At 55.7% G+C, this 17,550-nt stretch overlaps 2 protein-coding genes across 5 annotated transcripts; one reads left to right on the forward strand and one right to left on the reverse strand.

Annotated features, from left to right (window-relative positions):
* Positions 619-10,832, forward strand: FCER2 (Fc fragment of IgE receptor II). 2 transcript variants are annotated; one of them, XM_013965193.2, is made up of 10 exons: positions 619-735; positions 1,314-1,433; positions 1,659-1,712; positions 5,434-5,496; positions 5,724-5,786; positions 5,903-5,965; positions 6,095-6,184; positions 7,843-8,249; positions 8,364-8,470; positions 8,742-10,832. In XM_013965193.2, exons 1-10 carry the CDS (start codon positions 678-680, stop codon positions 8,878-8,880), a joined length of 1,164 nt encoding a protein of 387 aa, XP_013820647.1. In that variant the 5' UTR covers positions 619-677; the 3' UTR covers positions 8,881-10,832. The 2 variants fall into 2 exon arrangements, with proteins under 2 accessions (XP_013820647.1, XP_005682465.1); XM_005682408.3 differs by having other exon boundaries at positions 8,098-8,249.
* Positions 14,343-16,719, reverse strand: TRAPPC5 (trafficking protein particle complex 5). Of its 3 annotated transcripts, none has more exons than XM_018050997.1 (2): positions 16,636-16,719; positions 14,343-14,953 (listed from the first exon to the last, which is right to left on the reverse strand). In XM_018050997.1, exon 2 carries the CDS (start codon positions 14,942-14,944, stop codon positions 14,378-14,380), a length of 567 nt encoding a protein of 188 aa, XP_017906486.1. In that variant the 5' UTR covers positions 14,945-14,953; positions 16,636-16,719; the 3' UTR covers positions 14,343-14,377. The 3 variants fall into 3 exon arrangements, with proteins under 3 accessions (XP_017906486.1, XP_017906485.1, XP_005682464.1); XM_018050996.1 differs by having other exon boundaries at positions 16,630-16,714; XM_005682407.3 differs by lacking the exon at positions 16,636-16,719 and adding an exon at positions 15,092-15,206.

A 17,550-nucleotide genomic window follows, 5' to 3' on the forward strand; every position in this document is an offset into this window, starting at 1 on the left:
AATACCTGCTCTGCACCTCACGTGTGATGGAGCCCTGGCTGCCCACCTCTGGCTTCAGGCCGCTCAGCCTCCACACCAGTTGCATCCCCCAGTTAACTGCAGCATTGACTTCCAGTCATCGACTAAACAAAGCCAGCCAATGGTCACTGCACTCCTCAAGTCCCAGGTGCTGGCCTGTGTGAGTAACTAGAGCCTGACATCTAACCCTCACCCCCTGTTAAAACCCAGATCCCAGCCAGGACTGCCGCCACTGTGCCGGTCAAGTGGGCTGCCTTGACAGGTAGTGAGCATCCCATCACTGGGAGAATCCAAGCAGCGGTGCCATGGAGGAAAGTTCCTACTCAGGTGAGAGAACTCTCTGAAGCTGACCTTGGTCAAATCAAGAACCCTGACTTCCTATTTTCCACCCAGGAGAGGAGTGGGGCTCCAAGGTCCCTATTTGGAATGAAGAGTGATTTTTTAGCAAAAGCCCAGCAAGGGAAGGGAGGTGAGCCCTGACTGGGGTTCTTGGCACAGAGCCAGGCAGACAAAGGAAGCTTCAGGCCACTCCCTTCCCTGACTCAACACCCTCAAAACCAGAAAAAAAAAAAAAAAACCCAGCTCCAGCTGGGGCACGGGGGAGCCTGATAGACTGACAACCATATGAAGGGGACTCAGAACAAGTGGAGCCTCACACAATGACTCCTCAGAGCCGGGCTGAGGGCAGGGGACCCCGGCCTGCAATGGAGCAGCAAGGTAGAGTTCTGGGGGAGCCCCGAGGGGGTGAGGGAAGAGTTTGGATTTGGGGAAGAACTGAGACCCAGTGTCTGGTGTTTAGGGAATAGGCATCGGGGTGAGGGCTGGGGGGCCCGGGAAGGAGGACCCAGTCTTCCTGAGATGGTGCTGGGGAGCCAGCATTAGGGTCAGACGGGTAACTTAATCCATACAAGGGAGAAGGGGAGGGGGGTCTGTGGAGGAGGGGGGATCTCAGCTCCTGGCCCCCAGACCCATCTCTCTGGACAGTGACCTGGCACCACGTCAGGCTTGCTGGCTGCTGGAGTGTGGGCAGAAGGAGCAGGCGTCTTTGGGCTGGACTGGCAGAGGGACAGACTCAGAGATGCAGGGACAGACGAAGATGAGAGGTGGTGGCAATCGCTGACGGACAGGAAAGCAGCGTGTGGGTGAATGTCCAGAGCAGGCTGGGGGTCCACTGAGACCCTCTGCTCCATCGTGGGCTCTGGACGAGCTCCTAGGACTCTGGGTGATGGGAAGTCCGGCCGAGCCGGAGCCTAGCCTCACCCTGCACCCCCTGTTGCTCCCCCTGTTCCTGGCAGAATTCACGAAATTTTCCAGAAGGCGGAGGCCGTGCTGCTGTAGGGGAACGCAGCTGGCCCTGCTGGCGCTGGTGACGACGGCGCTGTGGGCTGGGCTGCTGACTCTGCTTCTCTTGTGGCGTGAGGACACCCCTGACCCCTGAGACCCTCATCTCGTGTTCCCTCCCAGACCTCCACTTTCAGACCCTGGGGAGCCCAATTTCCCTCATCCCCCCACCTTGGGACACTTCCCACCCCAAACCTCCATCTCCAGCTGGCAAGTGGGGTGTGGATGGATGGGAACACCCAAAATATACCCTTTCTCTCCTCTCCTATCCCTCATCCACCCCTTCTCCCATGCCTCAGACTGGGAAAGTGCACGAAACCTAAAACAGCTGGAGGAGACCGCCGCCCAGAACGGTATGGAGGGGCTGCGGGGGGAGGCGCGGGGCAGCAGCGGGGCAGCAACCAGGCTCTTGTCTTGCTTCTGCCACTGACTGGTGTGGGATGAGAGACAAAGTCTGGGCTCCAGGGTCTCTCCCAGGATCTAAGGGTCAGTCTGTGCTCACCCGAGGAGGTGGGGTGGGGGATGAAAACCCAGAGACTCTTGGAGGGGAGGCTCTGAGCTGTGCCTGATGGAACTGATGCCTACCTGCTCTGTACCTCAGCTTCCACACCTGTAAAACAGGCATCATGTTAGTGCTAAGAGGCAGGAAAAGAACAAAACCAAAAAAAAAAAAAAAAAAAGACTTTTGAAGAGCTCAGAACCGAGTCCAGTGAGCTTTTGAGAAATGCCTGCTGCTTTTGCATTTTGTTCTGGGTGGCGGAAGGGTAAATAGGTTCACTGGACTCATGCCTGCACTTGCCTAAGTACGGGCAGACCTCAGACATATCAAGGGTTTGGTTCCAGAATAAAGCCAATGTCACAATGAAGGAAGTCACAGGAATATTTTGGTTTCTCAGTATATATAGAAGTTATGATTACATGATACTGCGGTCTGTTAAATGTGTAATAACATTAGGTCTAAAAACAGTGTACATACCTTAATGTAAAAATACCTTCTTGCTAAAAAAATTGCTGATCATCTGAGCCTTCAGCGAGTCATAATCTTTTTTGCTGTTGGAGGGTCTTATTCTGAGATGGCAGCAATTTAGTCCCATCTTCAGTGAAAGTGTTAGTTGCTCAGTCATGTCTGACTCTTTGCAAGCCCGCCAAGCTCCTCTGTCTATGAAATTCTCCAGGTAAGAATAATACTGGAATGGGTTGCCATTCCCTTCTCCAGGGGATCTTCCCAGCCCAGGGATTGAACCTGGGTCTCCTGCTTCTTCTGCATTGCAGTCAGACTCTTTACCGTCTTTACTCTTCCCACCAGGGAAGCCTGTCTTCAGGTTCGCCTTCTAATTAGAGTTCTCTCGCTGTTTCCATCGCATCTGTAGTGATTTCTTCCATTGAAGTCTTAAACCCTCTTGAGGGCTGGAATCAACTCCTCCCAAACTCCCATTAACGTTGGTAGCTTGACCTCTTCCTGTGAATCACACTTGTTCTTCATGTCATTTGGAGTGGCGAATCCTTTCCAGGTTTTCAGTGGACTTTGCCCAGATCCATCAGTGGAATCGCTGTCTGTGGCCACTCGGCATGCTTAGTCGCTCAGTCATGTCCGACTCTTTGTGAACCCTTGGCCTATAGCCCGCCAGGCTCCTCTGTCCATGGGGATGACCAGGCAAGAATACTGGAGTGGGTTACCATGCCCTCCTCCAGGGGATATTCCCAACCCTCAGGGATCAAACCCAGGTCTCCTGCAAGCGGAGGATTCTTAACCGTCTGGGCCACCAGGGAAGCTTGGCAGCTCCAGTCTTACGAAATGTATTTCTTAAAGAATAAGACTTGAAAGTCAAAATGCCTCCTTGATCTATGGGCCACAGCGTGGATGCTGGGTTAGCGGGCATGAAAGCGACATGAATCCCCTTGTCTGTTTCCATCAGATTTCTTACGTGACCGGAGCATTGCCAATGAGCAGTCATATTCTGAAAGGAGCTTTCTTCTCTAAGCAGTAGGTCTCAACAGTGGGCTTAAAATACCAAGTAAAGCGTGTTGTAAACAGGTGTGCTGTCATCCAGGCTTTGTTGTTCCATTTATAGACCATGAGATGAGTAGATTTAGCATAGTTCTTAACGGCCCCAGGATTTTCAGAATGTTAAATGAGCACTGGCTTCAACTGAAAGTCACCAGCTGCACTAGCCCCTAACAAGAGAGTCAACCTATCCTTGGATGCTTTTAAAAAATTTATCTGTTGGCTGCTCTGGGTCTCATTGCCACATGCAGGCTTTCTCTACTTGTGGAGAATGGGGGCTTCTCTTGTCGTGGGGCTCAGGCTCTAAGGCATGCAAGCTCAGTGGCTGCAGTGGTTTTGTTGCTCCAAGGCATGTGGGATCCCCCCAGACCAGGGATTGAACTCATGTTCCCTGCATTGGTAGGCTGATTCTTAACCGCTGGACCACAGGGAAGTTCCATCCTCTGAAGCTTTGATGCCAGGCATTGACTTTTCCTTTCTAGCTATGAAAGATGGCATCTTCTTCCAGTACAAGGCTATTTAATCTACAACAAAAATGTCTTGTTTAGTGTAGGCACCTTCATGAATTAGCCAGATCTTCTGGAGAACTAGCTAAACCTTCCACACCAGCACTGGCTACCTTCCCCTTGCTCTTTCATGTTATGGGGGCGGCCTCTTTTCTTAAACCTCATGAACCAACTTCTGTGGGCTGAACACTTTTCTTTTGCAACTTCCTCACCTCTCTCAGCTGTCCGAGAACTGAAGAGAGTTAGGGCCTTGCTCTAGATGAGGCTTTGCTGTTGTTCAGTCACTAAGTCACGTCCGACTCTTTGCAACCACATGGACTGCAGCACACCAGACTTCCCTGTTCTTCACTATTTCCCAGACTTTGGTCAAATTCAAGTCCATTGAGGTGGTGATGCCATCGCAACCATCTCATCCTCTGCCGCCCCCTTCTCCTCCTGCCCTCAATCTTTTCCAGCATCAGGGTCTTTTACAATGCGTCGGCTGTTTGCATAAGGTGGCCAAAGTACTGGGCTTCAGCATCAGTCCTTCCAATGAATATTTAGGGTTGATTTACTTTAGGATTGACTGTTTGACTTCCTTGCAGTCCAAGGAACTCTCAAGTCTTTTCCAGCACCGCAGTTCAAAAGCATCAATTCTATGGCGCTCAGCCTTCTTTGGCTTTGACTTCATGAAATGTTGTGGCTGGTTTGATCTTCTCTCCAGATCACGAGAACTTGAGAAAGTATCAAGTATCAAAACTGAGAAGTATCAGCTATGAGGCTGTTTCACTTCCATATCATTTGTGTCTTTATTGGAGTAGCATTCTTAATTTCGTCTGAGAACATTTCCTTTGCATTCACCACTCAGCTAACTGTTTGGTACAAAAGGCTTAGCTTTTGGTCTGTTTCAGGCTTCCAGGTGCCTTCCTCACTAAACTTCATCATTCCTAGCTTTTAACTTAAAGTGAGTGACATGTGACTCTTCCTTTTACTTAAACACTTGGAGGCTGCTGTAGGGATATTCACTGACTTCATTTCAGTATTGTTGTATCTCAGGGGATAGGGAGGCCCCAAAAGAGGGACAGAGATGGGGGAACCGCTGGTCAGTGAAGCAGTCAGAACACACACAGCACTCATCAATTAAGTTCACCATATATGGGTGTGGTTCCTGGTGCCCTAACAACATTATCAGAGTGACGTCAAAGATCACTGACCACAGACCATCATAACAGAGACAGCCAGAATGAAAAAGTTTGAAAAATTGCAAGAGTTACCAAAATGTGACACTGAGACGGGAAGGGAGCAAATGCAGCTGGGAAAATGGCACTCACAGACTTTATCAAAGCAGGGTCGCCACAGACCTTTGTCTTGTAAAACATGTGTTAGCTGCCAAGAGAAATAAAACCAGATCTGCTTGTACTCGTGTCCTTGGAATTAAGAGCAATTTTTAATTTGCTTTTAAATTAAGCAACAGCTGTGGTTATCCAGATGATGTGTTGGTGGTCTGTGCACTTGGGCTGGGGTGGGGGGTGATTCGCCAGCCTGCACTCCTAGCTCGACAGGTCTTCTCTCCCCCTGCCCCAGTCTCTCAGGTGTCCAAGGACTTGGAAAGACACAAGGGTGACCAGATGGCCCAGAAATCCCAGGGTGAGTGAGCTGAGCTTAGGGTCTGAGGAGGATGGATGAGCATGTGAACACAGGGCTCCAGCCCTCCATGAGTTGCAAAATGGGCAAGTGACTCTAAAGACTCAGGCAAAGAGACTACGCTGGTGGCAGGGTTGGGGGGTGGAGTGGGAAAAGAGGTGTCAGGAAGGGACTACTGGGGGGTGAGTCTGAGAATTTGCTTACCACTGAGCCCCCTCCTCTGCAACCAGCTGCCCAGATGATGCAGAACATGGAACGAATCCAAACTGAACAGAAGAGAATGGAATCTCAGGGTGAGAGCTGGGGGCGGGGTGGGGTGCAGCCTTGGGTTCTAGAGCTAAGGTGGGGCTGTGCAGCTCGGGGGCATCATCCCTGACACTAGCCCTGCTCCCACCACCACCCCCATCAGAGTCTGAGCTCTCCTGGAACCTGGATGGTCTTCGAGCTGACCTGAGTGACTTGAAGTCCCGCGGTGAGCGGCTTGGGAGGAACATGGGGGTAGGGGGCAAGGAGGTATGCTTGGATCTGTGGCCCGCCCCTCCGCAAATTAAAAACACACACTTTGACTCCTACCCCACTACCCCTGACCCAACCACTCAAGGCTTGAATGAGATGCGTCAGGCCTTGGATTCACTGGGAAGACTCCAAGAGGAGGTGGGAAAGTTGTGGATCGAGCTACGCGCGTCCAACGGTGAGCATGTGCCCCTGCCGGGGTAGGGGTGGGGGAGGGGGCTGGCTGGCGCATGCGGGAAACCTTGGGTGCGACCTGTTCCAGCCTGCAGTAGAGGTGTGCGCGTGGCAGTGTGGATGGGTGTGTACCCGTGTGTGTGGCTGGACCGACATGGGGACACTAGAGAAAACCCTCTCTGATTCCAGCAGCTCCCCTCCACTGACCTGGATGGGGGGCTTCCACGCTTTTTCCTCCTCCAGGTAAAGATGTTGAGCATTCACCAAAAATGAGTTCTCTTTACTGATCTCACCTCTGCCCATCTCCACTCAGGGGAGGGTCGTGGGTAGGAGGCCCTCAGCCACAGCCCTCGGGGAGGACTGTCTGACCCAGCCAGGGGGCAAAAGAGGGAGTCACCTCGCAGTAGTGCGGACCAGGGGAACCGTGGGGTCTTCCCAGGGGTGACAATGAGAGGGATGATGCTGGCAGTCCCGAGGGTCATGGGGTGGTCCCAGCAAGGTGCAGAAAGGGTTCAATCACTGTGCCTGGAACCTGGGGTGGAACCTGGGGGTTCCTGCCTGAAGACCCACCCCCTCACCCCTCTGGGAAGCCCCAGCTGGGTCAGAGAAGAGGAAGGATCTCTGCTCTGTGTGGAGGAGTCTGTCCCCTGGGGCCTGGGGTGGCTGTGGGAATCCCAGCAAGAAACCCCGCCATGCCCTTCCCCCCACACCGGAACCTGGATCTCATTCGTTTTGACCCGACTCCTTCCCCCCAAATCTGGCCCCATGGCCTGGGTTCTGAGCCCTGCTCGGTGGCTGTCTCTCCATGATCATGTGACTCAGAGCCAGGGCATCATCCCCCAAAGTTATCCTGAAGGACCAGAGATGCCCTCTTCTGTTTTAACGCTGTTCCCCCAGAGGGCTGACTTCTGATTACAGTGGGATGTGTGGGAAGTCTCCCCAGGGCTCCTCAGAGTTCGGTGGACCCATGGCTCCTTAGAAAAATTCCACCCAAGCTATGGATCCCTCCATAACTTCAGTCTAAGAAAATCTAATTTAAATAATCAGAGAGTCAGTCCAATAAGAGTGGTTTTAACCTTATTAACCTTATTTAACCACAACGGGCAGTGCTGGTGGTGATGAGTGGCTGAGAGTTTCCTTGGGGTTGGGGCAAGGGAAGAAAGACCATGGTGGTCCCTGATGGAGATTGTCAGGACCCAGCCCTCCAATCTTCTCCTACCCTACCCCCACCACAGACTCCCCTGACCAACTAGAAGAAAATCATCTCAATTTCCCAGAAAGTCACCAAGAGTGCTGGTTGGGGTGTGATGGCCGTGATGGTGGCGAGGGCTACTGCAGGGGGCAGCTGTTGGTGGGGATGGTAGCGGAGAAAGTGATACTGGCGGTGTTGGCCTCCCCGTGCTGTTGGCACTGGACACTAAGATGTGGCTGGCTTGGCACTGGCCGTGGAGCTGGTGGTGGAGAGATGCTGCTGGCCATTGTGGGTACCTGTGGTGGGGGTGCTGGTGATCACAATGTTACTGACAGTGAGGGGGGGTGTGCTGATGATGGTGGTGGCTGAGGTGCCCCTGCCGTGGAGATGGTCTCACATGTACATCAACACGGGAGCTCCAGGGAAGAAGGAGACTTTCTGTTAGGCCCGGGGGTTGATCTGCTTTTCAGCCCAGACCCCAGGAGAGATGCTGCCACCCACCCTGCCTGTGGTACCCACGGCACCCGCCATTGCGCTCTCCACGGTACCCAACACAGCATCCACCTTGGTACCCACGACAACAACATCCACTACAGCATCCACCACGGTGCCCAGCACCACAGCAACTACCACAGCAACCACCACAGAAACCACCATGGTGCCCACCACAGCAACCACCACGGTGCCCACCACAGCTGCCCCCCTCAGCCTCTCCTCCACCCCAGGCTCTGTGTGCAACACGTGCCCCGAGGCATGGATCTATTTCCAGAAGAAGTGCTACTACTTCGGGGAGGGCGCCAAGAAATGGATCCAGGCCCGGTATGCCTGCGAAGACCTGGACGGGCGGCTGGTTAGCATCCACAGCCCAGAGGAGCAGGTGGGCCTGGGTTCTGCAGGGGAGGCAGCAGATTCCCACCCCGATCTCTTGGGGGTGAGGGCGGGGGAACCCAGGCACATCTCCCCAGCCCTCCAGCCCTGTCCTCCTCCCCAGGACTTCCTGACCAAACGCGCCAACTGGAGGGGCTCCTGGATTGGCCTTCGGGACCTGGACATTGAGGGGGAGTTTATCTGGATGGACAATCAGCCCCTGGACTATAGGTAAAGGGGGGGGGAATGTAGAGGAGGGGCCCCTTGGAGGAGAGCCTTTCTGTGATGGGAGAGAAGGGTTTTTGGGGGTATGTGCCTTGGGGAGATTGTGGATGGAACCCAAGGGAGATGGTCAGGGTTTGGATTCAGACTAGACTCGGAGGAGGGAGGGTGGTTTCTCCAGGCTGCTGGGAATTGTGATGGGAATCCAGTGATGGGGTGGGGAGGGCCCAGGGGACCCTTCCTCCTTCCTCATCCTCTGACCTGAAGCCTTCTGCTCCAGCAACTGGCAGCCAGGGGAGCCCAACGACGGGGGCCAGGGTGAGAACTGCGTGATGATGCTGGGCTCTGGGAAGTGGAATGACGCCTTCTGTGGCAGCGATCTGCACGGCTGGGTGTGTGACCGGCTGGCCACGTGCTGAGCGTTGGCCTGCCACCTCGGCCCTGGGTGCCCTTGCCCACCCTCCAGCTGCACCCTTCTTCGTCACTCCTCCACCTTGAGCACGGGAACAGCCCGATCCACAGCAAGACCCTGAGGACCCCCAGCAAGCAGAAGCAGCAGACTCATTCCCGTGTCCCCACCAACATCCCCGAGGGCCCATCCCTTGCCTCTCAGCCCAGCGGGCCATCACCACTGCCCTGCCCTCAAGTGCTTGGAGTTCCCAATCTGAGAATCCCCTGCCCTCCAGTTTGGAGGCTAGAAGCCCCCTTCCCTTTGGGGCACAGCGCCTGGCAGCCCAGCCTACCAGGGAGCAGCAGGGAACACCTGAGACCCCAGCGTGCCTCCTCCACCCTCAGCTCACCCTCTCCTGATATAGACCCATATCCTGGCCCCAGAGGACAGAGACCTCAGCTCAGGCCGCCAGTGCACCCCCGCCACCGATCTGCATCAATAGGATGGGGCCATGACGGCCCCTCGTGCCCTCTCCTCGGGGCCTTGCTGGCTCTGGTCTCCAGGTGTGCAGCAGGGGTGCTGGGAGTTGTCGGACATGGTGCCCGGGGCCACCCCTGAGTACCAGGAACTGAAATGGCATGGATGGTTCCCCGGGTTTTTTTTTTTTTTTTTTTTTTTCCTACTTCATTATAAGAAGCATTTACTAGGCAGGACCTGAAGATGAAGACTCGGGTCTGATGAAGCAGAGTACACCCCTAGACACTCAGGCATATTGCAGGGCAAGGCAGTGGACTGCCGTGAACGTAGTTCTCAGTCCAGAATAGGGCCCAGTACACAGAAGGCTGGAGAAGCTCATGGGGGAGGTGGGCAGGTCACCTGGAGGCCTGTTTGGGTCCTCAGCTGCTGGCCCCACCCCCACACAGGGTCTGGGAGGCCGGGGCAGCACCAACCCCAGATTTGACCAAGGTCAGCCGCACATCTCTGGGGAGCCATGGAGGGAGGCAGACCAGGATCTTAGGCTGCCCCTGGTTAAGCACCTCACCTGCCCACTCTGTTTCTTGTCTAGAAAAGGAAGAGCCAGACATGCTCATGTGATTCTCGGGCCCACTTGAGAAAGAGGAGAGACCCACAATGGGCCACCCAGGACCATGCAGAATCCTAAGAGTCAAGGGCCAAACTAAGCCCCAGCCACACGTTTGGAGGCTGTGGAGGGTTCCCTGGGGCCCAGAAAAGGGTGGGGACAAAGCTGACCCCTTGAGTGAAACATGGGCTAGAACCCCCACTCAGCTGTTCACTCTCCCTGGCAGCACCCCGAGATTTTCCTTTCCCCCAAACCCTTCCTCAGAACCCTGAGCCAGTGCACAGCTGCCTACCTAACCTCTCCTCATGGGAACTCAGGCTTCTGCCTCCAGGCTGCTCAGGTCGACAGGGGGTCACCCTCGCCACCTCTTTCTCTCACCAACCCCCTCCCAAACCCATGAGAAAGAGCCAAGGCCCCAGTCAAGCCACATTCAGAATCCCCCCCCCTTCTTACCCCCTCCTGCTTCAGCCTTGGTGCAGGCCCCTCCTTGCTCACCCAGGTCTTCCTCTTCACTGCCCTAAGACCCCCAGAAGTTTCCTTCCAGCTCAGGGAAAAAGCCAGAGTCTCACAGGCTTCTTTCTGATTGTGTGGACTCCCCCTGCAGGCTGTATCTCCCCAGGTTCTCCTCCGCCAGCATCCTCACTGCTCCTTCAACATTTAGGTTAACTCCCACCACAGGGCCTTTGCACATGCTCCTCCCACCTCCCTCCCATTTACAAGGACATCTCTGACTCCCCATCCCTTCTACCCCACTGTGCTTTTGCACCAAAGCCTCTTCTTTCAGCAGGTTGTGTGAGTTACTGATCTGTTTCAGGTGAGCAGGGGCCTTTGTTCTCAGCGGTGTCCCCAGAGCTTGGCACAGAGTAGGCGCTCAATAAATATCGGTTGAATTACATTGACATGTGACTTGCTCTCGGCACCTGCTTCAGGGGGCTTGAAACGAAGGATGCTGCCTGCCTGCCTCACCAAGGATTGGTGCTGGGTTCATCGTCCTCACTCCACTCCCCTCCATCTGGGGGCTTCAGTCCCAAGCATCCGAAGTCAGAGCCCCTGTGATGGGAACCTGCAGGACTGTGGCTGCTAGTTCGTTCCCTGCATACTTCCCTTGCCCTTAACAGGTACCTGGCCCCACAGGCCTTCATCTTGTCCCAAACCTTCTCCCTTTGTCCTGAGTCCCAACATATCCTCTGCAGGGAGCAAAAGACCCTGGGCTCTCCTCTCCCAGCTCCCAAGCATCCTATGGAGACCAACTGTATCTCCTCCCCCCCTGTTCTATTTCCCTAGGGCAGGGGTCCCCAATTTCTGAGATCTAATGCCTGATAATCTGAGGTGGAGCTGGTATAATAATCATAAAGTGAACAGTAAATTTAATGTGCTTGAATCACCCCACAACTCCCCTCTCCCATCCCCCATTCATGGAAAAATTGTCTTCCACGAAACAGGTCTCTGGTGCCCAAAAGGCTGGCGACCACTGCTCTAGGGCATCCTTCATTGCTGGGCTTCTGAATGGAGCTTGTCCTGCCACCCCGACCTCCTGCCCCTCGCTCCTACAATCTGGCCCTGCCCCAGTGGGCCCGGAAGCCTCTCTCTCTAGGGTCCCTGAGGACCTCGGGTTGCTCAGCCCGCAGGTGATTCCCGCGGCTCCCTCTGAAATCCGGCTTCCCAGAGCCTCTGGCTCGCCAGCCTCCAGGTACCGCCACTGCCTCCTCACCCCTGGTTCAGGCTGCCACCCCAGCTAGCCCTCTCCCAGCTGCCCAGGGCTGCCTCCCCTCCGGCCCCCCCAACACCCCCACCCCAATAGCCATTTCCTGATCATCTGTGCGCTACACAGGGTTGTTTTGTTTCTCCTGTTGACACCCAGCACCTCCTTGGCAATGTGCTGAGCCTCATCTCTTGCTGGGATGACTGAAGCTGCCCCCGACCAAGCCTGGCACTCCCACTCCACCGCACCCCCACCTCCCCATCCTGTATCCCCCTCCAAACAGTCAGTGGAAAAGCTGCACCCACTCTGCCCTTAAACCCTTCTCATAAGCCGTGAGGGGGACCCAAGCAAAAGCGTCTGAGATTCCCTCTCAAAACACACTTGTTCAGGTCTTGGGGCTGGGAGAGAGAGGAAGTGAAAATTTGAAGAAATTTCCCCCCCAAAAGTCCAAAAGGGCTTTCCTTGGGCGGGGCGGGGGGAGGAAGGAGTGATCAGGGACCAAGGGTGGTGGGCACAGGTCGCAATTCACCTCAAGTGTAATCATCCTCCTTTTCGAACAAGGAAGGTGTGTCCAGGCATGGCTCACATGTTCAGAAATTAACCGCAAACTATTTTAAGCGCCCAGATGATTCTGCAGAGAGCCTGCCCATTTCCCCTTGAGAAGCAAGCCGCAAGAGCCAGGGTTCTCAAAATGGGCCCCCTCCCCTACACCTCCCCCTTCGGAGTACCAGCAGTTCCTGGGAACTTGTTAGAGATGCAAATCCCCAGCTGGGGCCCAGATCTGCAGAACTGGAAACTCTGGGGAGTGGGGGCTGGGGCAGCCACCCCAGTGTGCACGCAGGAATCCCCTGGGGACCTCGCTAAAATACAGACTCTGATTGTTAGTCTGGGGTGGGCCTGAGCGTCTGCATTTCCGACAGGCTCTCAAGATGTGATAGAGACAGAGAAAAGGGGCTTCCCAGGTGGCTCAGTGCGTGAAGAATCCACCTGCAATGCAGGAGAGGTGGGTTTGATCCCGGGGCTGGGAAGATCCCTTGGAGGAAGGCATGGCAACCCACTCCAGTATTCTTTCCTGGAGTATCCCAGGAGGATTCTGGAGCCTGGCGGGGCTACGGTCCATAGGGTCACAAAGGGTCAGACACAACGGAAGCAACTGAGCATGCACGTATGCAAACAGACAAAGTAGGTTATTAGATAGCTAATCCTGCTAGGGGATTGTAAGTAGAAAGATATGGGAGACCCCTGTAAATTAACGATTGCTTAAGAAAGCAGATTTGCTTAACCACAAAACTAACCAGGCTTGCTTAGCAGCATAACCGTGTATCAGAAGCTCGGGACATGACCCAAAACAATAAAACAATGGTGACATAAGCCCCATCTCCTGCCCAGAACGCTCAGTAAGTTAGTGATTCCTGGGACAAGCTCACTGCACACAAGAAGAATAATTTGCAGCCCTAGTTTGACCACATGGGGACAAAAAAGCTCCCCTGCCCACCCAGAAGCAGCTGATGGTAGAAGCATGACGTCTACTCAAGAAAGACAAAGGAGGTCTTCTCCCCCTCCGCGCTTTTCCTTTGATTATAAAACTGTAGCCCAGTTAAATTCTCAGGGTGTGGCATTTCTCACCCACCTGCTTGTAAAGCCTTGCCAGTGTCTTGTTCTAATCAATCATTTCTTATCTATCACTTCGCCACTCACTGAATTCTCTTCTTTGCTGAGACATAAAGGACCATGGTACCGGGGCCCTTCAGAGCCCCCAAGATGACACCCAATTGGTTTCAAATGCTGATGCCAAGCCCCAGGACCACACTGGGAGCAGCAAGGGTCTAAAAAAAGGTGGGGGGGGAGGGGAGTTGACAAACTACCTTCTGCTTGCTTTCTAGATGCGCAGCTACATCCACTCCTCAACCTACTGCTGCCTACCCCTGTGGGCGCAAAGTAACCGGAGAGGCTGGGGGGTAGGGAGGCAACTGTTCACTCTCTGGTCTTTTACATAAAGTAAAGCCAGCCCCTGGTCTAAAGGAAACTCCCTCAGCCAGACCCCTGCCAGAACCCTACCTGAACCCTAATCACCACCGCCCCACACCTCTTCTGCAGATGGATGGCCTCCAGCTGTGATTCCAGAAAGTGCCAGCATTCCCCCCACCCCCCAGCCAAACCAGCAGGGGGCTTCCCTTGTGGCTCAGCTGGTAAAGAATCTGCCTGCAATGAAGGAGACCTGGGTTGATCCCTGAGTTGGAAAGATCCCCTGGAGAAGGGAAAGGCTACCCACTCCAGTATTCTGGCCTGGAGAATTCCAGGGACTGTATAGTACATGGGGGTTGCAAACAGTCGGACCCGACTGAGCGGCTTTCACTTTTGGAGCCAAATCAGCAGCTCCTTGGGCCTGGTTTCTCTGCCCTCTGCCCCACCCCCGCATCCCACCCCACTTCCCACAACCCTCAAGCTAGGTCAAATCTGCCCCCACCCCACTTCTCCATTGTATTAGGCCTCTGGCCACCCTCAGCAGCCTGAGGCAAGGGCCTGGGTCACAGTGGGGTTTGTTTTGTTTGGCAGGGCCCTGTGTGGCTTGCAGGACCTTAGTTCCCCAACCACATTCTCAGCAGTGAAAATGCTGAGTCCCAACTGCTGGACTGCCAGGGAAGTCCCCGGACGAGGTGTTGAGGGGATCTCCGAGGCCCTCAAACAAGACACAAGACACACTTGGGAAGGGGACTGTCTGCTTCCTTTATCTTGGGGGGATCAGCGGCCCTCCAGGGCCCGGTCTCGGGCTATGACCGCCTCCTCGAACTTGATCATCAGCGTGGTGCCCTTGTGCCAGTGCGCCGTGACCTTGGCAGGGAAGCCGCTGTGCGTGAGCACCGCCTCCACGATGCCCGCGGTGAAGCTGGCACAGTTGAGCGTGCTGTTCTCCTTGGGCACAGAGATGTAGGTGTTGATGAGCGGCTCGCGCTCGATGATGTAGAAGGTGCGGGCATCGTCGTTGGCCTGCTCCAGCTTGTCGGCCTCCTTGCCAAAGAGCGCCTTCCACACGGCGCCCTTAACGAACAGCAGGGCACCCAGCACCTTGGTTTCACGCCGGGCACCCTTTTCGCGAGCCACCAGCGCATCCAGGACGCGGGCACCCACCTGGCGGCCCAGTGCCGCCAGGCGCGCCTGCAGCTCTGCCACGGAGAAGACGCGGCTCTGGCAGTGCTGAACCAGCTCGGAGAAGAGCAGGGCAAAGGCACTCAGGCTCACCTCGGTGCGCGGCCGGGCCAGTGCACGTTCCAGCAGCGCCGACTTCCCACGCGTGAAGCGCGCCTCCATGCCGCCGCCCTGCAGGGAGAAGAAACATGGGTGTCAGAGGCGGGAAGGAGACCCCTCCCAACCACCTCCCGCGAGCATGCCATTGCTGATTTCCCATGTGGGAAGAGATGAGAAGAAAAAGAGAATCCACCTGCGTATAAAGCATACCTCCCTTATGAGGCTTATACCCTTGTCCAGGAGAGGGCTTGGGAGGGAGGCAAGTGGAGGGCTTCCCTGGTGGCTCAGATGGTAAAGACTCTGCCTGCAACGTGGGAGACCTGAGCTCGATCCCTGAGGAGGGAAGATCCCCTAGAGAAAGGAATGGCAACCCACTCTAATATTCTTGCCTGGAGAATCCCATGGACAGAGGAGCCTGGCTGGCTACCATCCATGGGGTCGCAGAATCATGACACAACTGAGCAAGTAACACTTCTATTCTCTGATGGAGAGGGAAAGTGGGAGGAGAGATACCCAGGAGGCACTCGAAACCTCCCCAACCCATGAGTTCCAGGTGATCTTTGTGCATTAAAAGCATCGTCCTGAACCCTTCAAGCCGGTACCAGTAACGAGAAGACACATGTGTGGGGAGGGGGCAGGGCGTCAGACCTAGGGCAAGGAGGGGACGAGGGTGAGGAGCCGTGAGAGGACACAGCAGTAATCCCTCCCCCACCTCAGGCTCTCCAGCAGCAACAGCGCTGATTTCCCAGGGTGAAGTCAGAAGAGAGAAGTAAGGGGGTGTGGTGAGACCCAGGGCCAGGAGGGTTTGGGGCCTTGAGGAACAAGCAAGGCACATGGAGCGAGCCAGGAGAGGATGCTGGCAACCCTTGTAAACCCGCACCCTCGGGCACACCGAATTTGTCAGGCACGAAGCATGCCTCTTGGAGTAGACCCACGCTGGTAAAAAGAGGGGAGGGGTGGCCAGGGAAGGCGCTGAGAGCCCCCCACCCTCGTGCTTTCCAGAAAACTAGCTGCACTGTGGGAAACAAGACGGAGGGGGTGGACTCGGACCCGGGATGTGAGCGGAGCCAGGAGGGGGCGCCGTGATCCTCCCACTCCAGAGCGAGAAGCCATCGGTGGCGGGAAAGACCCGGAAGTGGGGCTGTGGGGAGAAAATCCCTAGGGGATGCTGAGACAAACACACTGTGGATCTGCGATGAGAATGGCCGCGGATGGGCGATGTCAAGGGCCCGGAGACACACACACAAACCCACCGTCAGGAGGGGTAGCTGAGAGCCCCAACCCCCCACTACGCAGGGACGGGACCAGAGGCCGGACGGGTCTGGGGAGGCTGAGACAGGGCCCCAACTAGGGTCAGTGTGGAGGATGAAAAGCGCACCGGAGGGAATTTTAGGAGCTCCAGGACGTCCCTGCCCCGCTGCGCAGCCGCCTACATGGGGAGGGCCCAGCGCGCGAGATGGGACGGAGAGCGTAGAAACCCCTGCACCCGGCTGCCATGGGGTTGGTGAGCTAAGCCACGGAAAGACCGGGATCCCGTGACCTCGGCGCGGGTGTGGACCAGACAACGGTAGCGGGTAGGAGCCCACCCTCCTCGTGCTCCCCACCCCCGGCGGATGGGACGAGGTGGGGGATGACCGGGGATCGCGAACACCGAGACCCTGGCCCAGGACCCAAAGGCCCGCGGGGAGGGGGGTCGGGAAATGGACGCGGCCCGGGCCGGGGAGGGGTCGCGGCGGGCGGGATCTCACCCGGACCTGCGGCCGCCGATTTGGCCGAGCTGCTTTACGGCGCCGTAAAAGGGGGGGCGTGCGCAGGCGCAGCGACGGGACGGGCGTGTGGGCAGGGCGCGCGAGGCGATGCCGGAGAGCGGCCGCAGTGGGGCGCACGTGTCCGTGGAACCCGACTTAAGGGCGCAGGTACCCGGGCAGGGGCCTCGCTGGCCTCGGTTGGCCCACAATCAAGGGGACAGGGGCATGGGTCATCCCCTGCTCAGGAGTGCACGTCTGATGATAAACAAGGGGCTCTGTGTCAGGCACATGTGCGTCTGCTCGTCTTGGGTCACACGTACGCTCACCTTCCGGACAAACATGTCCATGTGCATGCCCGTGGGCACAAGTTCTCTGAGGGAACTTGCGACACTGAATACATGCTTTGTGGACAGATAACATGCCGGAGCACAGTACCGTACTCAGGGGCTCATATATCCGTGAGGCCAGGCACGCTTAGGGAGACGTTAATGTCAATATCTTGATTCTCTGTGCACCGATGTCTAACAGAAGCGCGGAGACTACGTTTGGAGGAGAAAAGAAAGAGGAGTTTTATTTTTTGCCAGGCAAAGAGGGAACGCAGCTGCCTGGGGCCTCAAGACCATTCCCCAGCCCCCAACCCCATCCCCCGCCCTGAGGAATCAGGAGAAGTCTAATAGGTGGGGCTTCAAGTCCGGGGGTGCGGGTTGGTGGCAAGGATCAAAATGGTGAAGATCTTGCGTTTTTCTTCTTCTTGCATTATTTCGAAACAGTCAGAGCTAGTGTCAGGTGGCTCAGAAGGTAAAGAATCCGCCTGCAATGCGGGAGACCTGGGTTCAATCCCTGGGTTGGGAAGATTCCCCCGGAGGAAGGCATGGCAACCCACTCCAGTATTCTTTGCTGGAGAATCCATCTCTACTCTTT

The sequence above is a fragment of the Capra hircus genome, chromosome 7, assembly GCF_001704415.2.
Source record: "Capra hircus breed San Clemente chromosome 7, ASM170441v1, whole genome shotgun sequence".
Classification (NCBI taxonomy): Eukaryota; Metazoa; Chordata; class Mammalia; order Artiodactyla; family Bovidae; genus Capra; species Capra hircus.

Bases quoted from the DNA above. Each gene is read 5' to 3' on its own strand.
- FCER2 (XM_013965193.2), top strand. From the start codon at position 678: ATGACTCCTCAGAGCCGGGCTGAGGGCAGGGGACCCCGGCCTGCAATG. The intron at 5,497-5,723 runs GTGAGTGAGCTG...CTCTGCAACCAG, and splicing joins GATGGCCCAGAAATCCCAGG to CTGCCCAGATGATGCAGAAC. The intron at 8,250-8,363 runs GTGGGCCTGGGT...CCTCCTCCCCAG, and splicing joins TCCACAGCCCAGAGGAGCAG to GACTTCCTGACCAAACGCGC.
- TRAPPC5 (XM_018050997.1), bottom strand. From the start codon at position 14,944: ATGGAGGCGCGCTTCACGCGTGGGAAGTCGGCGCTGCTGGAACGTGCA.